General features: G+C 43.5%; 1 protein-coding gene across 1 annotated transcript in view; it reads left to right on the top strand.

Annotated features, from left to right (window-relative positions):
* The window catches only part of LOC149359154 (nucleolar pre-ribosomal-associated protein 1), an 83,642-nt gene that overhangs the window by 5,148 nt on the left and 57,905 nt on the right, over positions 1-20,589 (top strand). The window contains exons 3-9 of the mRNA XM_089571396.1: positions 1,761-2,048; positions 5,816-5,912; positions 8,963-9,045; positions 9,571-9,750; positions 11,965-12,086; positions 15,858-16,053; positions 18,820-18,954. Of these exons, the coding sequence (XP_089427522.1) occupies positions 1,761-2,048; positions 5,816-5,912; positions 8,963-9,045; positions 9,571-9,750; positions 11,965-12,086; positions 15,858-16,053; positions 18,820-18,954 (1,101 nt within the window). The remainder of the gene's footprint in view (positions 1-1,760; positions 2,049-5,815; positions 5,913-8,962; positions 9,046-9,570; positions 9,751-11,964; positions 12,087-15,857; positions 16,054-18,819; positions 18,955-20,589) is intronic.

Below are 20,589 nucleotides of genomic sequence, written 5' to 3'. Positions count from 1 at the left end.
AATGTGTTGTTGATGCACAGATGGCCAGACATGATTTAGCCTGAGATGGCTTCGTTGGTGTGGATCATGATGCGGGCATCAAAAGTCTTATACTGACTAAGCCATTCTACACGAAGCATGAGTGGTGCCGCATGCAGAGAATCTGGTGCTGCTGAAGAGGAGTCTAATCTGCCTCTAGTTGCCGTAAACGCTTTAGCCACAATTAGTTAGATACTGTTCTTAAAGCAGTCCAACTGTTGGAGCTTGCGGCCTCAATGAGGAACATAAAGTATGTCTGGTCTAGAAGGCACAGAAGCTTCGTGTTCTGAAGTGTATAACGAACTGTTTTAAGAAATCAATGCAAGTTTCATAGGGGTTCATATTTCGGGCTGTAAAATGAGAAGTCCACTTACTAGGAGCATCATATACAACGTACTCAATCTCTTTCCAGCGTCACGTTTGTTATAGTGGCCTCGACTGTATTATTATTGTTGCCATTGTTGTTATAGTTATGGTGTCTTGTTTTCACTCCTTATCATCATTCGTGTTGCTATCGTGTGTCTTTTTAGTTTAGTTACTATTATCTGACAATATTACCTTCAGAATGCAAGCATGCATACTTTTACAAGTTGCATTATTCTGTGCTAACCTTAAGGTCTAATTTAATTTTTTTTCAGAAAACATGCCCATTTTGTTTTTTTTTAAATTTGTGCTTCAGAATGAAAAAAATGGCGAATTTAATTAGAAAAATAAAAAAAAAATGAGGATGAATGTCCCATTGAGCGTTGTCAGGTTGCTCCCACTTCCGTGACGTTGCAGGTGTGTTGGGCCCGAACTCAGAACTGGTTGTATGTGGTTCTTCTTCCAAAGACAAACTGCTGTCCTCTGATTCAGACTTTTTATACTTGGCAAGTACTTCTGTGGAAGACTGTCACTGCTGTTTCCAGAAGAGGAGACGGTGCGCTTGGCCATAACGAAACAACAGTACACAACTGAACACTTCTGCATAAACTGAGTAAACAAAGTGAAGAGCGTTAGCATTACGTGGGTGATGTCAGTAAACCAAACGAAGCACCAGTCGAGATATAATCAGCTCTTCACAAGAGATGGGCCATCTTTCCATAAGCACCTACTTTCAGTAGAGCTGGAAATTTCAAACACAAGATCGCCACCGTTCGTACTCAACAGCAACTGTCATACCAAATATTTTTAGGGGAATCCCCCAAGGTGGAGTAGATTTGTAATAAGGGAGTAATTACTCATTGACGTCCACCCGAGCGCAGCCGTACGGCCACAAAGGAAAGCTATACAGCTTTCACAGAAACTTTGTAGTTAAAGAAAAATTCGTCCTTGTCCGGGGTTCGAACCCGGGACCACCGCTACACCGGAGCAGTCGCTCTACCAATTGAGCTAACCGGGACGGCAAGCTTATGGTAGGGCGAGAGCAAATTGATCTATAACTCAAAGTGGGAACTGTGTTGACCAAATATTTTTAGGGGAATCCCCCAAGGTGGAGTAGATTTGTAATAAGGGAGTAATTACTCATTGACGTCCACCCGAGCGCAGCCATACGGCCACAAAGGAATTTTTCTTTAACTACGAAGTTTCTGTGAAAGCTGTATAGCTTTCCTTTGTGGCCGTATGGCTGCGCTCGGGTGGACGTCAATGAGTAATTACTCCCTTATAGCAACTGTCAAAGGGTTAACTAGTGCAGCACTGTAGCTTCTTTCCTGTAGCACTTATTAATTATCCCTTCTCCATTCCCCCTTGTTCTGCAACAGCACAAGCTGATCTACCAGGCCCTAGAGCGCATCCTGTGCAGATTGCCCGAGGACTTCAAGCAGTATGTCAACACGGCACTGGTGTCCGTGCAGCAGATGCTGCAGAAGTACGGCCGCCTGATGCACATGGCCCTGTGCCGCACGGCCAAGTACGGCATGGCCAGGGCTGCCCTGCGCCTCCTCACCTCCATTGTGACCCTGGGCCCCGAGGGAGCACGCTACGTCACCAGCGTGGTCAACTTTGAAACGGTCGACTTCACGACGTGGTTCAACACACGCAACCGCAAGGTTTGCAAGGGCCTCTCTGTTACTTAGTAGTGTGTCAGCTTTAGAGGGGTTAGTGCAAGCGAGAATGGTGACTGCCATTCACCAGTGGGCAGGTGAAAACCTGCCCACTGGACTATGAACGAACTTAGTACTGTACTATGTCAGATGTAACAAACCTTAGTATTCCACCAAAGATATAACGAACTTTAGTGCTTTACCTCGGATATAATGAACCTAAGCATGCCACCTCTGATATAATGAACTTTTATGTCTGCACCTCGGATCTAGCGAACTAAGGGCTTTTTAATTATTTACATGATACCAACAGTGCCAACTTGGGTATTATTGTAGTATGAATGAAAGGGGCAATGCAGGCAACCTTTTTACGCAGAAACTTGATGAGGATACGGAAAGAAAAACAGTAGAGAAAGACCTTGTTGACACGATTTCCTGATTCGTACATTCACGAGAGCAAATACTAGACAAGAGACAGAAGAAAGAAGACGCAGAGTGCTGGTGAGCGTCTTCTATGTGTCTTTTTTCTTCTGTCCCTCATCTAGTATTGCACTAGCTTCACATCACATGTTCAAAATCGCCGCTGCTACAAATTTTCCTTAAAGTTACACTATTTTTCTTACGGTTAATATGTTCCCAGATAACACGATTTTCCAGCTGCAGTGTTTAAAATTTCAACACCGGTTCTATAATGCGTTTAGCAATCATGCAAGCATGTTGAAGGGAACAAGTCGGCCGACTAATCACGGGTTCACGTGACATGGAAAGCTAGAGTGCAGCAGCAGTCACTCTTCCGGGTGGCTTCTCCGTGGTGCCTAGGTGCAAAGGGGTGAAACTCTAGAAGGGGGGGGGGGGGGGGGGGGGGGGAGGAGGAGGAGGAGGAGGAGGAGGAGGAGGAGGAAGAAGAAGAGGAGGGGGGAGGGAGAAGAATAGTGCGCCAAATTACAAATGGGACATTAGTGCAGGGACGTGACCTGAAGAGGAGAACCGCAGCGCTTTTTTGTGATGCTTAATGATAAGGGGCGAATTATCTGAGAGCTACAGCGATACACTTACAAACAGGCGGGCTGGGTCTTGAGAATGCATTAGAAAACCAAGAACGTGGTAACTTCCTCCGCAGATGCCATGGGGCGAAGCACCCAAATTGACGAGGAAGAGATTTCGGTTATTTTCGTCATTGCCATCAACAGGCCAGATGTGTTGCGAAGATTCTTCAGCGTTTAACCCTTTGAGGGTCGAATTATTTTGAAGAAAACTTTTCCAGGTGGTCAAATTACTTTATTGCGGATCTTGAATCTACAAAATGTATATAATCGAGAATAAATAGTAAAAAAAAAATTAGAAACAGTACTTTGGTGACAGCATCACTCACAACTGGAAAATGTTCAATAGAATAGAATAGCAACGGTGATAAGCAAGCTAAGAGCAGCACCAATAAAGATAGAAATCAACTTTCGCCACCTCTGCAAAACAGTGCCCACAAAGAGAAAACACGTTTCGCGCGACTCCGTTGCGATCCCGCGGCGGAATCGAAACCGCGTAGGCGCGTTGCCACAGAGGGCGAGAATACCTCGCGAGCAATGGTGATAAGCAAGCTAAGAGCAGCGCCAATAAAGATAGAAATCAACTTCGGCAGCCCCTGCAAGATAGTGCTGACAAAAAGAAAACTCAAATTTCGCGCGACTCCGTTGCGATCACGCGGCGAAACCAAAACTACAAAAGGGGTGTTGCCGCAGTCTGTGCCGCCGCGCTAAAGCTAGACATAAGTTCTGCTTATCTCCGTAAGAAGGCAGCACAAAATTCAAACACTTCTTGTAAGTCCTAAAAGGTGGCAGCACCCCCCAGTGAGCACGCATTGTTCTTTTGGCGCAAAATTTCAAACGGAAGATCGAAACCGTACCCGTACGGCAAAGACCTTGCGGGACAGAAAACCGCCGCCGTACATATACGGCAAAAACCTTCAAAGGGTTAAGACAACTCAGATGCAGGCTGAATTCAGCGAGCACTAGAAAAGGAGCTGTTCAGACCTTGTGACAAGAAATGTTAATCGCCACTTTTATGAAATGGAATTATCAATAAGTGCTTTCGTAAGTCATTCAACAGTTACATCTATCAAAATTAGGTGGTTTGGATCATACATTCTTCTGGATATTATGTTTTCTTTTAATTTTTTTCTTTAAAATTTATGAGTGTGTTTGTACTATAGTGTGAAAGGCACAACAGGATATGGCAAAAGAAAGAAGCTCATGGAACTGTGATTTTCCCTTATATATGGCATACTCAAAGCGTTTAGCAGGTACTCTCAGATCGTGAATAGTATTTTACCAGTATCCCGTAAAAGGAAAACGTATAAAAGGTCTGTCTTACCGGTGCTCACCTATGGGGCATGAAACATGGAGCCTAACGAAAACAGTTGAACTTAAATTTACAATGTAGGAAACTTTGGAAAGGGAGTGTAACACTAGGAGACAGGAAGAGAGCGTAGTGGATCAAGGAACAAACGTGAGTTAATGACATCTTAGTTGAAATCAGGAAGAATAAATAGGCTTGGACAAGGCGTGTAATGTGAAGGCAAGATAATCAGTGATTGTTAAGGATAATGGATTGGATTCCAAGAGAAGGAAAGCGCAGCAGGTGGATAGTGACTATGAGAACAAGTACAGTATTTTTGGAAAGGAATATAAAGCATTCAACATGTGGTTCCAATTCACAATACATTTACAATACAACTCACAGTAAAGGCATGGTACAGTTCATAGTACAGGTTACAATGTACAGTTGTACTTTAGCAGTACTTTCTCATTGTTGCTGGGCATTTCACACTCAGCATGGAAGAAAGGTTCTTGCATATGTTGTTGTTGCATGAGTGTATCAGGGACCTTAACCTTGGAGGATGATGGCAGCATTGTTCTACACACCGGGAATGTTGTAGTGCTGTGATATCTGGTTTTACTCATCCTGTCTCTGATTAAATGATTTTAATTTTTGCAGCGACTTAAAGTGTTCTTAAAATTACAATTTGGTGCCCTGCTGTTAGTGTGATGCTGCATTTGCTGGATTTTGTATGCAAAAGCCCCTCTCCATTTGCGTTATAAATTGAGACATCGTGCTTCACTAGGGAAATGCTGTAAGGCATTGGGCCAGTCTGTAATTGAGCTTGTGTGCAGATGCGTGAGGGCAGAGGCTAACACTATTTGACTTGTCATTTTGCGATTAGCTGCTGGTGCAGCATTTGCTGTTTACTGGCTGGTTATCGTAGAGAAATTACTGTTTCTTAAAAATACAGCTAGCTAGGCAGCAGACTCCTTGGTAAGCTGCAAGTGAGGTTATGATTGTGTTAAATGAACTCATTTAGCTTACTTGATGATAGTCAGAGGTGTAGATCAGTAGTTATTTGTTAAGGGTAGCCCAATGTAATTTTATGCAGTGGTTGACTTACCTTTAGTTTTTGGCATTTGCTGGGCAATACTGATTAACTGTAGCAGAGCAGACATTTGGGCTAGTTGGTGTGAATTCATGGTGGAAAAACAGCGCAAACTCAGACAGAGAACGCAGAACAAGAGGGGAGACACTACAGTGTCTCCCCTCTTGTTCTGTGTTCTCTGTCTTAGTTTGCGCTGTTTTTCCACCATCAATACTGATTACTTTTTCTACACAGCATTGCTTCTGAAAATAGTTTATATTGTATTGAAGATTCATTGCTACCAGAAGTGTGCATTTTTAGTAATTAGTTTTTTCCATCTGCCTTTCCTTCTCTATGATTCTCACTGTAGGATCCTGAGGATGTCAGAACATGCGCTGTTTTTTTGTTGATGTCAATCCTTGTCATTGGAAGCAACTCTGTTGCACGCCAGGTCCTTCAGGCCAAAGGTGAGTGAGCTGGTCTGCTGTATTCTCGGTATAAATAAGTATGTGGATGTTTATGTGTGTGGTGTAACCTGAACTTTGAAGGCTTTGCTGAGACGGCTGGGTAAAGAAATAAGAAATTCAGTTTGTGAATATTACTAATGAGGTAGCCTGCATGGTGCATGTACAGCAATACAGCTATGTTCAAAATTTTAAGTACAAATCATATATCTTTGTCATTCGGTTCATATTCGATTCGAGATATTGATATTCGAGAAGTTTCTAATTTTGCCATGGTCAGATATATGAAACTCAGCGGGGTATTTGATCGCTGCCCAATATCCAGAAATTTTTAAATATTCGAAAATCTCTGAATGTTCAGCAGGGATTGAATACTACACTGACTTTCAGAACTCTGACCATGGAAAAGCCACAGTATGTGGGCAGATTATCTGAAGGTCGAGTTTAAAGTGTCAGGAAAACAGTACAAAGGCATGTTCTTTGCTTTCTTCACCGTGGTTTATCACGTGGACATGTTATATTTGGGCACTGGTATGCTTGGACCGTGTGTGAAATTCCGCTAGTGGGCTTTTTCACATGTCACATGTGGTGAGAACAAGATGGCCAACCACCTGCTACAGAGAACCACTGGGGACTGGACCAAGATATTTGTAGTGAGGTGATGTGGGAGAGAAAGGGAGGGGGAATTAAGATGGGATGAGGCATTGAAAAAAGTTTTCAAAGTGTTGCTTTGTACTAGTCATAGTAAAAAACTATGCCTATGAAATTTGCTAGCAATCTTCTGAATGGACGCAGCTTGCTAGAGCTCAAAACTAAATCTGAATTTTGCCTTGTAGTGTTTTTTTTTCATTAATTTTTTTCACTTATGTACCTCTTTAAATCTACTGAATGCAGATTCCTGAAATTTTGTATGAGAGTAGAAATGGTGATGTTACACAACTGGGACTTAAATTATGTGCTTTGAGCAAAAAATAAATATATATTGTGTTTTTTCTTTCTCGGTGCTGTAAAATTGCCACCCATGAGTTGTGTAGTCATGTCATAAATATACAAACTGACTTACGCTATTGATTGTAGTTCCACTAATGATTGTAGTTCCACTTTTCTCTCAACAGGAGAGTGAGAAAGGATGAAAACAGCAATTTCGAAATCACAAATACTCAAGTGTGATATATTTTGTGAAAACTAAAGAAATCTTCTTTCAGAGGGTCGCCAAATCTAAAATAATTTTTTTTTGACAAAACAGCCTCACAGCCCTTCTTAAATTCTGGACAGGGGTGATGTGTCTGTGAAAGTATAGGGCCACCCTACTCCTGTCCTTTCTTTCAGTCATTCCCCTCTTTCTTTCCCCCTTGCTGTTCTGTCCCTGTCCTTTAATTTCTGCTGGCTGCACATCAGATGCTGAGGCTAGCAATATCTTTTCCTTCCGTTTTATTATCAATAAAAACCACTAGTAATAATAATAAAACAAGTAAAATGAACAAAATGGAAAGTAAGAGTTTCACTCACTCGTTTAGCAGGGAAGGGGCCTTTAAGGGCTGCATTATCAGGAAATGTCTTTCTCTTCAGGGTCTGAGGGAAGCACTCAGCAGTTTTGCTGTGGCCTTGCAAACAGCCACCCCTCTCTTTGCTTTGGAGGGGATTGCATTGATAAAGAGCAGGGATCTTAGTTTCATCCATCCGTAGTGTGCACATACTTAATGGCCGCACCCATCGCACTCATCCTGTCACCTTCATAACTGTTCTAGCTTGAGGTCCGCCATCTCATTTTGGGCAGATATGATGTGCGGGAAAGCCAACTTGTTGAATTTCACAATTTCACGTGGGGCTCCTGACCGAGTCAAGGTGCCACCGCCGCCTATTACACGATGCTGTGTTGTCCGTGCGTAACGCCAGGCGTGATGACAACAGGAAGGCCCTGTCTCTAGCCAAGAAGCAACCAGCACGCATAGTTTAGGTTTCTGAGCTTAGCCTCTAACCCGCAGCTATAGGCCACGCATTTGCCACTATCTGAATACATCTATGCGCTGCTTTTAGACACTGACTAGCGTGTCACTGGTAATTTATTTTCTGTTTTCGAGGCAGACTAGCAATTCTGATGCCAATGTGTGTTCCTCTTGCTTGCGTTCGCATCGTTCTTCCATCACGCTGGAACTGTGCGCTCGTCACGGGCTTTTCAATGTTTGTACAATGAAGCCTTTTCACAAAGTTTCACTGCATTTTCGAATTTTCGGCATCTTTTTTTTTTTTTTTCCCGGGGGGTGGCAATAAATAAATCGACGTTTAAATAATTGGGGCATTTTTTCTGGTATCCTGAGGTCTGAAGTCCTGTTATTTTTAGATGCCAGTAATGCATCATTCATGGATTTCATTTTGTTACTCATTTTGCATGACCACTGTACAGGTCGTATACTGTTATGATGTTTAATCAAACAGTACACATTTCTATGAATGTCAGACTTTTTGCTTTTGTACTGTGCTGAGGCAGTCTAGGTTTGTTTATTTCGGTTGTAAAGACCATGCGGTGTTTAAAAAAGTAAGGAGAAGCATTTTCCGGCTTACCTTTTTCTGGAGTTGTTTTTCACAGTTTAGTTTTTCAGTTCAGTATTCAAAGGCGTTTTTTCTTCATATTCGCTTTCATTTGTTTTTGAAAATTTCAGTACTCACACACCCCTACTAATTACAAAAAAAAAAAAGCTGTGAGAGAGGTTAAGAAGCTAGATCTCACTGCAGATTTTTAGTGCTTGCATCACAATCTTGGTCACATCAGAACTGTAAGCATTCAATGAGTGACATGACAGTGGCAGTCATTTGTGAATCTCTGATGGGACCAAAGCCACAAGGAAGTACTTCTTAATGAACACATTATGACATTCGCAATATATGCTTGCTGATGTGTCTTGCAGTTTTCTTGCTGTGTTTGCGGCCACACATAGCCCACAGTCCTAGCGCCTTAAAGCTGATGAACTATATTGACAGTTATGTTTTTGCAAGGTAGAGTATTCTACCATTGCGTTGCGCTCTCGAACTTTTTCGTAAATTTTCATTTCCAGGACTTGTAAACAATATTTTTCCTGGCCTCCTGTATGACCGTGCATCATTCATATGCAGTTTTTTGTCAACGTTTCAGACAAAGGTGAGTAAGGTGGTGTTATTTTCACTTAGTGACATGGAATGCGCATTTCCCACGCTGCGATCTGCTGTTGAGCAATGCGGTGAAGTACCAGTGTGCACAGCTCGCCTGCATGTGCTCAAGAGCACATGCCGGTGCTCGAAAGCAATATGTGCCTCATGGTGGAAGTTAAACAAATGCATGAAAGCAGTTTTATTTCCTGGCTTCCATATGCTTGCAGAATTAAATGGTTTTTCAAGTGCTGTTTGAAATTACTGTGGCACTGCCAGAAGGCATAACTTTCAGTATTTTCTCTTCTTGCACCAAAGCCTTGTCTGAACTGCCAGTAATCATTTTTGAAGGACCTCCTTAGGGTCAAGTTGCCTCCACCTCATTGGACGTTTGACTTCCTCTTTCACGGTTTTTTATTTTTTCATTATTTCATCATTTTTTCATTATTTTTTCAAAACTCGAAAGAGTTTCGAGTTTTCCTGTGATTATTTGAGACGCCTGCTCTCAGTGCCTTTTGTTTGTTTCTTCTGGATTAAGGTTGTAGAGAACATGTCCTTCACAAAGACCATCAAGCTGAAGATGCTGAATGACAAGACTCTCAAGTATGTCACTCAGCTGCTGAGCTGGGAAGGGCCGAAGCCATGGATGTTGTCTGGCCGATGGAACAAGTACAAGGCGCAGCGGGAGTCAGAAAAGGAGGACCCCGAAGCTGTGGTGGTGAGTGCCGCACATGCAGCTGTTGAACCAGTAGTACAGTCTAGCCCGGTTATAACGAAGTCGGCGGGAATCGAAAATCACTTCACTATATCCGCTATTTCGTAATATGCGGACTACGAAAAAAAAAAATGCAAACATCGGCATACCGATTTATTGCCGCTGAAAGAAGTTGTCCAGCGTCCCCTGAACACGTTTCGCGAGTGCGGACTTTAGGATTGCGGCTTCCATACCATCCAACTGCGAACCAAAGATCTGGTCGAACTCCGGACTCCCGAGGTACATCCGTAGCGTGTCAACAGCTGCGATGGCCGCTGCGGAGGTGACCGGCTTAGGGGCACAACTAGTATCGTCGCATTCGCTGTCGGAGGCGCTCTCCGCCAAGGTCTCTTCCATGACACTCCATGAGTGTCGCACTGTTCCAGGTTGGGAGCACGGCGTTCACCGTGCTCCCAACCTGGAACAGTGTGACACTACGCTCAGTTGTCCGTTCACCAGCTAGATCAAGTCGAATAACTCTGTCCTTATAAACAACATACAACGATCCGCGATAACGATAAAAATGAGCCACGCTTCCAACATGCACAATGCTGCCGCGCTTTCTCTCTGCCTTGCGCACCGCAGGGAGAAAGCAAAATAGAGAACCGCGATTGGCCAAGACGGCCGCTCTCTGCGACGTCATCGAAAAAAAAAAAATCGTCTCTGTTCTTTTTTACATTTTTCCCCTGTGCGGCGTGCTCTACCGCTCTACGCCGTGACGCCGTTCAAGGACGGCGCAACACGAGACCGGCGTGCCATGCGATGCAGTGAAGCAACCTTTCGCTCCGCAGGAGAGCAGACGACGCCACGAAAGGACGCCGTCAGCTGAATTTTGCTGTTATTTTCGCGGAAAAAATCGCCTCAAGGACGCAAAGATGTGTTGATTGGCAGATTATTTTTCGGTTGGTATTAAATCTCTTCGTTATATCCGCTGACGCGCTCTTATTTACTTCGTTAAAACCGGACCCAAAATGTATTGAAAATGCAAAAATGGGAATGGAAAATTGAAATCCCTTCGTTATAACCGCTATTTTGCTATAAGTGGCTTCGTTATAAACGGGCTAGACTGTACTACAGTAACCCCGTGTAACGACACTCACAAGGTGTCCGTGCGGCTCAGTTGAGGGAAAAAAAAAATGAACCCACTTTTTTCCTTAAAAGTTGACATCAGTTTGAGGGAAGGCTTCATTACAGAGGGAAAAACAGCTCCAATAGATTTTTTTGCGCAAGTTAAAATTTAATTTCATACATCTGCCCACCCGTCCGTCTAGCCATCATCAACAAAAACGTTGAGCCGACAAAGTTGCATCCCCGCGTCACCCGCATTCGTGTCGCCAGTGTTTGGCATCATTCGCTTCAGAGGTGTTTGCTGTGTGACAGCACGATCTGACGATTTTGTGGTAGTTAACAGTTACAGCCAGTTTCGGCGAGATAAAGCTAACATGCTAGCAGGTTTCGCGTCCGGTGCTCTCCCGGCTGAGCAGCGGCGACGGCTGTTCAATCTTTTGGGGGTATTTATTTGCATTATAACCTAACCTTGAAAGTGTTCACCAGCACCAGTGTGTCCCGTATTTCCGCGAGTGCCACGTGAAATGTGATCGAACAGTGAGGGTGGAAGCTGTTACACTGTACATATGCTACACATGTGTTACATATTTGTTACTCTGCACATAAATATGCGTGAAAGCAGAAGATTGGACAGCCGTCACTGTAGCTCAGTTGGTAGAGCATGGATGCGAAATTTGGAAGTCGTGGGTTCGGATTCCACCTGCGGCATGTGGCTTTTTCTTCTGGTTTATAATCAGTTATCTTTGAAATAAATCCCCTGTTAATGTCCCAGTGATGAACGCCACAAATTAAAAGAAAAACAAAAAGAAAGGTACCCTATGCTTCTTAGTTTTGGAGGCTGTTGGCTTCCGTCATGTACGTCTTAGTGAGCTCCTCTCACCCATTCCCTTGTCTGTTAAGTCAGCAAAGTTGCTTTCCCTTTTTATTTTTTTATGTTTGTGTGACCTATACATGCTGTGCCTCATATTTTTGGGCTCTTTCATGAGTGTAGGTAATACAGAGACACTTTTGTAGCATAATGTGCTTGGTTTGGTTACATTTGTAATCTTATCACGTCTTTCGTGTTGTCTGAAAAAGATTGGCTGCACGTTGGATTCTTCTTATATCCAGGAAGCGTCGAAAGAAGATATGGAATTGGTGCAGAGCACTGCCTACAAGTTTCTGATTTCAGTGTGCTGTTCGTACAAACATGGCATACTGTTCCGAGACCCCAGACTGGGACAGTCGAGGCAGTGAGTACAAGGGCGTGCATGTTCATTGCCCCTGGTTCTTTGCTGAGAATTGGTTTTCTCCTTGGACCATCTCTCTGCTATGATTACTGTGGATGAATCCTTGCTTGTGTGCAGGGTAGCCTTGCATTTAAAAAAAAAAAAAAAGTAATTTTCCTGCATCATTTGCTAGCAATGTGTAGGGTCAACAGCGAAAATTCTGGTCTGGCTTTTAATTCTCCTAGTTGGCTTAGTAACATGAGGAAGCATGAAAATGTGCCTCGTGAGCTTATATTGATGTTCATTTTAGCTTTATGAAATAATTCGCCATTCCTATAGAGATATCGCCATAAAATTGGTGACAAAGCCACAAATTGGTGGATTGTTAGTGTAAGGTATCGGTAGCGTTCGCGGGGGTCATCGGAACGCGGCTGGGGGCACTCAAAGCGGAGCGTCTCCTTTCTTGGAACGCGGCCGCTCGCGAACGCGCCGGGAAGTACGGGTGTCCACCCGACATGCGGTACCGAGCACGAATGTATATTTGTGTTTATTTTCATTTGACACGACCGTGCGTTTGGGTTTGTGGAAAGGGCGTTTTGCCCTACGGAAGCTGGAGGGCTGGCCAGGCTCTCGATAAACCAATCATGTGAACATCGTAACATGATTGGAAGCCACCAAATGTGGGCCGGGCCTTTAAGTCTTTAAAACCGGGCCCCGGAGCTGGAAGCGGGGTTCTGGGCTAAGGTGAGATGCAACGCATCTTCGGCAACGCCGAGTAGGGGCCTCCCCTAGTATTAGCCAGATCCACCTTTTTGTTGTTTGGTTTGTCCTTTTTGCTGCTTAATGTGTCTAGTGCCTTAACTTGTATCTATTGTAAATACTGTACATAAAATTTGAAGTGTTCGCCTTACCCCTGCGTCTCAACTGAACACAAGACCGTCTCTGACGGGCACCCCTGGTGCGAAGAGCTTCAGTCTTCCAGTTGGAACAAACCGTCTCTGGCGGGGCACCGCTGGTGCAATAAGGAAGACGAAAGAACCTGTGAAACTTTACTGTTAGCATACCTCGGTAATAAGGGAGTAATTACTCATTGACGTCCACCCGAGCGCAGCCATACGGCCACAAAGGAAAGCTATACAGCTTTCACAGAAACTTCGTAGTTAAAGAAAAATTCGTCCTGGTCCGGGGTTCGAACCCGGGACCACCGCTACACCGGAGCAGTCGCTCTACCAATTGAGCTAACCGGGACGGCAAGCTTATGGTAGGGCGAGAGCGAATTGATCAATAACTCGAAGTGGGAACAGTGTTTGACCAAATATTTAGGGGAATCCCCCAAGGTGGAGTAGATTTGTAATAAGGGAGTAATTACTCATTGACGTCCACCCGAGCGCAGCCATACGGCCACAAAGGAAAGCTATACAGCTTTCACAGAAACTTCGTAGTTAAAGAAAAATTCGTCCTGTACCGGGGTTCGAACCCGGGACCACCGCTACACCGGAGCAGTCGCTCTACCAATTGAGCTAACCGGGACGGCAAGCTTATGGTAGGGCGAGAGCGAATTGATCTATAACTCGAAGTGGGAACAGTGTTTGACCAAATATTTAGGGGAATCCCCCAAGGTGGAGTAGATTTGTAATAAGGGAGTAATTACTCATTGACGTCCACCCGAGCGCAGCCATACGGCCACAAAGGAAAGCTATACCGTGTGGCCGTATGGCTGCGCTCGGGTGGACGTCAATAAGTAATTACTCCCTTATTACAAATCTACTCCACCTTGGGGGATTCCCCTAAATATTTGGTCAAACACTGTTCCCACTTTGAGTTATAGATCAATTCGCTCTCGCCCTACCATAAGCTTGCCGTCCCGGTTAGCTCAATTGGTAGAGCGACTGCTCCGGTGTAGCGGTGGTCCCGGGTTCGAACCCCGGACCAGGACGAATTTTTCTTTAACTACGAAGTTTCTGTGAAAGCTGTATAGCTTTCCTTTGTGGCCGTATGGCTGCGCTCGGGTGGACGTCAATGAGTAATTACTCCCTTATTACAAATCTACTCCACCTTGGGGGATTCCCCTAAATATTTGGTCAAATATCTCGGTAAGCGGGCTTATAATCTAGTGATTCTGAGGGACTGCATGGTGTAGTGTGGAGACTGTGTGAAGACTGTGTGGTGTGCTCATGAAAGGTGTAAGACTCGCATTTTGTTCCAGGCATTCTGTTTTCCTGTGTGCGAGATAAACCAGAGATTGCATGCCATGCAAAGTTCTTTATGTGCCATGCTGTCAGTATCTTGGTACCGTACTGTGCTTGTCACTGTAACTGCTGTTAAGTCACAACCTTAACCTCTATTGAGAGAACTGTAGGATGTTACTTCGGTTGCCCAGAAGGCCGCTAAGCCAGACAAAGCATGGTGGTGAAATCCGAGGCTCCAGTCCTTAGTGACCTCATACTTTTTGCTTTGAGGTTAGTTATCTGAGGTTTGCTTTGCCCTAGCAGTGACTTATATATGTTGTGACCTTTCTAGACTATATAATGTCTTAGACAGAATAGAACAACCAATTTTAGCCTTCTGCTGGCAACTGTACTAATTTGTCTCTGTTAGACGAGTTTATACTTAGTAGCAGCCAATGTCCAAAGATTGTAGTGAGTGATGTGCACTCATGAACTTGTTTTTATTGTTGATGGGGTCAGCATTTTTTTTTTATCCTGTGGGGTCAGATTTTCTTATTTTTTCTTCTGATGTTGCCCTTTAATTCTGATTATTACTGCCAAGCCCCCTGAGCTTGAATTGTCATCACTTGAACTGTTTAGTTTCCTGATTTTTTTTTTTTTTCTATGAACTTGGATGTGGATGAAGGTAGATGTGGGTCTTAAAAATTAAAAAAAAAAAAAAATTCTGCACAATCTTGATCTTGAGTGCAAATATACAATTAGGTTTTGATTGTTCAACAAGAACATGAGTTACAAGGAGTTTTGTGGTTTTGTGGTTTTGATTGGGCTCTTCATTACAGGCCATTAGCCAGAAGATGTTATAAACTATTAGAAACTTTTACAGAGCTGCACCACCCAAGGCGCACTTTGTGTGGTGGTGCTGTCTTGACACCTGCATCAGTGAAATAACATTGGTAAAAAATGTATGAATAGAACATGCAAAATGGTTTAGCTGCTAATTTAGAAAAGCAATTCAATAAATTTAATTTATAATGTGAACGCCGGCAAAAATAGCATCACTGCACAGCTCTGCTCCTTCCGAATAAAATGATACCAATCTCATTTCAATTTCCCAAGGCAAACAAGAAAAAGCCCGTAAGGCAGAGACTGCATTTGAAGGGTCATGAATGGAGATAACAAGACTTGAACTCTGTGTGCACCTATTGAGTTGCGGGTAATCAAGTTGTAGCAAATTTCTGTAGTGTTTGCTATGCTGCTCTGATGCCATCTTGGAATGTGTCAAACGAAAGTGCGCGAAACAAGCTTTCAAACAATGGCTATGATGGTGGTTGGGGAGCGGTTTCAGAATTGTGATCGCGTGAAGTATAACGTCAGTTCGAAGCTCACACATCATTTTTCAGCTGCATGAGTCTCAAACTATTCATTTTTTATACTTTTGGATTGTTTTGAGCATGGATGTTTCGCGGAGGTATAGTCTGAAGTTTATTCAGTATGAAAAACTTTTTCAAAAGATCGGCTTTTTGCGATTTTTTCGACCTCAAGACCCACATCCCCCCTTAACTGTCTTTTACGATACCATGCACCCCTGCTCAGTTGATGGTGTTCTGATGTTCTTCCTCCCGGGAAGGAACATGAACTTTGTGGTCACCGCCACCCTGCTGACCATGGAGCATCCGTATGAGTACGACCGCTGCCTCTCCTTTGTGGTGGAGGTAATAAAGGCTGCACCCGACCAGATTGGCCACTACCTGCATGGCTGGCAGCCCATTCTGATGTATGCCACGGCTGCAACTGCCACGAAGCTCATCAATCTATATACCCAGGTGAGACAAAGTTTGAAGGGCTTCTTTGTTACTTCATTGTTTTGCATCAAGAACTGAGGGGTACCAGAAGTAAGGAGAGAAATGAATGAAGCTAGAGCGAGTTTTAAAGCAGAACTTGAAATTAATTTGCATGTATCTGGTGTAGCCATTGTGTTGAAAAGATATTCAGGGAAAATAGAAGTTGGCTTGTTGTTGACTGTATTGTAATAAAGAAGCTACCGTCACTGAAAATGAACTTTTGTAAGGTTGAAAGGGCCAAAAACAAAATGCAAGTATCACCTTCAGGCAGTTTTCACAAGCAAACTACAGCGGCAGCATCAAGTATTTTTTTGTTCACGGCTTTTTGACACTGCTTTCACACAGGCACTTTTGATCGAGATCAAATCTGGTCCCGATTGAAGCTCTAAGCATGCTCAACCTGAAACTCTGCTACATGTTCCCACTCGATCCCGGTCGAAGGGTTAGCCTGTTAAATTCCAGGTGGCTCTCCTTGCACATATACAGTTGAACCTCGTTATAATGAACACATTTATAACGAAGGAATAACGATTTCCTTTGAAACCTCGCTCAGCACGGGCTGTTACGAAACTATGGCTTCGCCCTTCAGCTTCGTTAATATGAGATTCATCTGGGTTTATAACCGGAAAAATAAAACGAACACTTCTTATCAAATGTTCCTTTACAGTGATGCAGCTACAGCAGGTTCCATCACAAGTGGATGCGAAGCACCGTACTAACATCCCGTGCATGCCAATGCTGCATTTTTTCAGTACTGCCCTCGTAGGCTTGTGGCATAGTGTGGCAGCATAATTTTGGAAACCAAGCCGGCTAAACCGTTTGATTTATATTATACTATATAAAAAAAAAGAGAAAATTCCAGAATAACTAGAGCAGCTGCACAACCTTTCGATATGAGGGCAAAACTTCCCTTCGTGCTTTGTTGCAGCTAATTTGTTACTGTGGTGGTGGACATGCTGTCATGTCAACAGATAGTGCCGCTATTTCAGGCATGATGAGAATGCATTTTTACTGTTTTTGCTACAGATCACTATTTGCATGCACTTCGTTTACAATCTGACTGAAAGAAGTGAATAGCATACCTTGATATGTTGTTATCAGGAAAACTGCTGCCATGCCTTTGGGAAATTTGAGCAGGGCAAACCAGCAGTTCAACAGAGAGAAGCATTTATATGCATAGCAGTGAGCACATTTTGTGTTTATTTCAGGCAGGCTGATATGACCAGCTTGCCTGGGCCAAAGTATTCTTACTGGGTCATTAGAACTGCAGTAGAATGACAGGGCAAGAGAATGCAGCAACTGTTGAAATAGGTTGCGTGGGACAATATAAGTCTTTGGAATGGAATAAAGGATGAACAGCTTTCATAGAATGTGTGCTAAAGAGAGACCCCTCATGTAATGTCCCACCTGGGGACCCTTGAGGCTCAAATAAATAAATAAAAATAAATTAAAAAATCTCTAATAGAGGGGTTTAAGAGGAAGCATACCTTCATGGACAGAATAATATGGATTGCATTCTTTAACAAAAACAGAAATGTTAGCAGCCTTTGTGCGTAAGTAATGCTTGTAGATGCATTAAATGTCCATCACTTTTTGCTAGGTGATGCGGCTGAAGTCTTTCACTGCTGAAGCATGGTCCATATTCTTCTGTTTGCAGCTGTACTTCTGGCTTGTTGCTTTGTGTGACGAAAGAGAAGGAGAGTTAACAAAGTGCATTTTCTGAGGTGTAGTATGGTGCCCTGGACACTAATGGCATATTCCAGTTGGCATTTCAGAGCAAGGCTCTGAATCCACGAAGGGGCACAATATTCACCACGGTTCCCGGAAAACAGAAGATATACCTTACAACAAGCATACCTTACAAATGAATTAGAAGCCGTCCAAAATCGAGCTGCGTGGTTTATCATGTCACATGCAGTACTCGCGGTATAGTAGTGTCACTGCATTAAAACGAGCCCTTTCCCTCCCAAGTCTCCAATCACGTCGCATCGTATCACGCCTATGCCTCCTTCATTCCTTTTTCTACCGCCCTATTAACAGGCATCCTTTGCTACAGCCGCCATCAAGAATATCCCCTCGCCTAAACCACACTCATCCCATAGCTCCCATGAAAGGCCGCACATCAGCTATGAATGATTCATTCTTTCCAGATGCAATAGCCCGATGGAATGCCCTGCCTGATAATATTGCTTCTTGCACAGAGCGAGCAATTTTCCGCACTGAATTAGTGAATCACCTGTGTCTTACGTGATGTATTAGGCGTCATCAAATAATCTGATCCTGTGTTACTGTCTCCTTTAATGGTTTTTTTTTGCTCTGTTTCGTTTCATTGCTTTTTTGTTTTTGTTGAGCTAGTACCATATGTTGTTACACACTGTTCTTGCCCCCGCCTTATGTAATGCCCACGGGCCCTTAAGGCTTCAATAAATGAAATGAGATGAAATATGCTTCTGACTGTGTGGGGCAAGGCAGAGGCGTCCAGCATGGACCGAACTGCTCCTGTTCCTTGATTGAACCCGGGAGCTGAACCCAAATTGCCCATTGAAACCAGAGTTTGTTTGTGCAGCATGAAAACATGCTCTGGAACACCGATTGGAATACGCCGTAGAAGTTCCTGCAGTTGTGTGCACAGCCACTGCTTTATGTCATTGCGGTGCTTTTACCTTTTGCCCCTATTTCCTCTCTGCTTCTTTTCAAGAAGCGCTGGCACAGGTCTTTCAAAGGTACGAATCTCTATTTTACACGTAGGTTGTGGAAGTCCAGGACTTGGATTCTACTGTCTGGGCCCTGGCCGAAAATGTGCCTGAAAGAGTCTGCAGGCTGATTTTATATTTTTCTCTGCTGAGTCTTGTGAGCGGTGTGGGAGAAGCAGAGAGCATCCAGGTAATTTATTTATTTATGTAATTTATTTCAAAGAAACCCTTAAAGGCCCTCTTTGTATCGGTATTACACAAAGGAATGGCAAAAAGGCAAACATAGAAATACAACAGGGAACCTCTAACATGACAAACTGTGCAATAAACGAAACTAGAAATAGCGCAATGGCTACAAGGACCAAGGTGCGATTGAACAGTGACACGCAAAATGAACATAAGGAAAAAAGAAACAATAAGCAGTGTTAAAAAAAGAAATCAAACACACAGTGAAACTTCGTTATTGTGAACTGGTAAAAATCATAAACTGACAAACATAAACTAACATCATAAACTACGTCATAAACTAACATCATAAACTAGTTTGATATAGCCGAAATTTGTCATGTAAAATTTTGTTTAAAACTGACTCTGGAGAAGCGAAATTTAGTGAACAAAAGAACAGAAACTTGGAGAGACGCTTTCCGCAGTTTTTGCACCTTTTCAAAGACGCTTGTGGCAGCGATTGCAGAGGTCGCGAAAAACCAAGCGGCCACTCCCAGTTGGTTGGCTTCCCTGCTCAGCACCTCAGCACGTGGCGGTGGCAGCTCAAACGCCAGCTAGGGTGGCTTCCTCGCATTATAGAGGTGTCACGTAAAAAAATCGAACTCCAGGATGAAAGCTCTCGCCGTTTTCACTATCTCCGCTGCATGCAAGTCAATGTGAGCAGAGCGTGGCTGCTAGAAAGCTACTGCAACCGTGTCGCTGGTTCAGGGGCACTGTCAGCGGGTGCGAGAGGCACAAGCGGGTGCCGACCACGCTGGCTACCAACAGTTCTCGCTGCTATTTCTTCTGTGGCGCTGTTGGCTTATGCGAGATAAAGCGTGAAAAGTGGCACAAACCTTTGCAGCACCACCACCAGTCATATCTGTAGTGAGGCGAAGCCTGCCATCCAATCGGGCACACTGGCACTCGGCAATTCAATATATCTGTTTTATGGCAAATCGAATATGATATAGAGTAAGAAATGCAGTGTTTGTTAAGAATATTTAGGAACAGTTTGATATAGCCAATAATTCCAAATATCTATGTTTGTTATAATGAGGTTTTTCTGTATTAACTTTGTAATAAGGGAGTAATTACCTTAAGCTTACCGTCCCGGTTAGCTCAGTTGGTAGAGCGACTGCTCCGGTGAAGCGGTGGTCCCGGGATCGAACCCCGGACCAGGACGAATTTTTCTTGAACTACGAAGTTTCTGAGAAAGCTGTTTTCTGAGAAAGAAAGAAGTTTCTGAGAAAGCCTTTGTAGCCGTATGGCTGCGCTTGGGTGGATGCCAATGAGTAATTACTCCCTTATTACAAATTTACTCTACCTTGGGGAATTCCCCTAAACATTTGACCAACGCTGTATTAACTTTGTGCAGAACCGAACTAGAATAAAAAGTACACGTCGTTTGAATTTTTTAAAAGCTCATGAAATAACGTCACATTAATTTCAGTTGCGATTGTAGAAGGCAGCCGGTTCCAGTCAGTGATGGTTTTGGGTATGAAAGATTTTGCTAACGCTAAAGTGCGGTATGTGATGCGTTTAATCTTGAAAGGGTGCTCACGGCAAGGGAAGCTGCTGAGGGCGAGTGAAAGAAATTGTCATGAAGCAATGGATGATG

Source organism: Amblyomma mixtum, chromosome 2 (assembly GCF_055824585.1).
Source record: "Amblyomma mixtum isolate Tamu chromosome 2, ASM5582458v1, whole genome shotgun sequence".
Lineage (NCBI taxonomy): Eukaryota > Metazoa > Arthropoda > Arachnida > Ixodida > Ixodidae > Amblyomma > Amblyomma mixtum.
The sequence above is the reverse complement of the archived record's forward strand: the minus strand, read 5'-3'. Positions and strand labels throughout refer to the sequence as shown.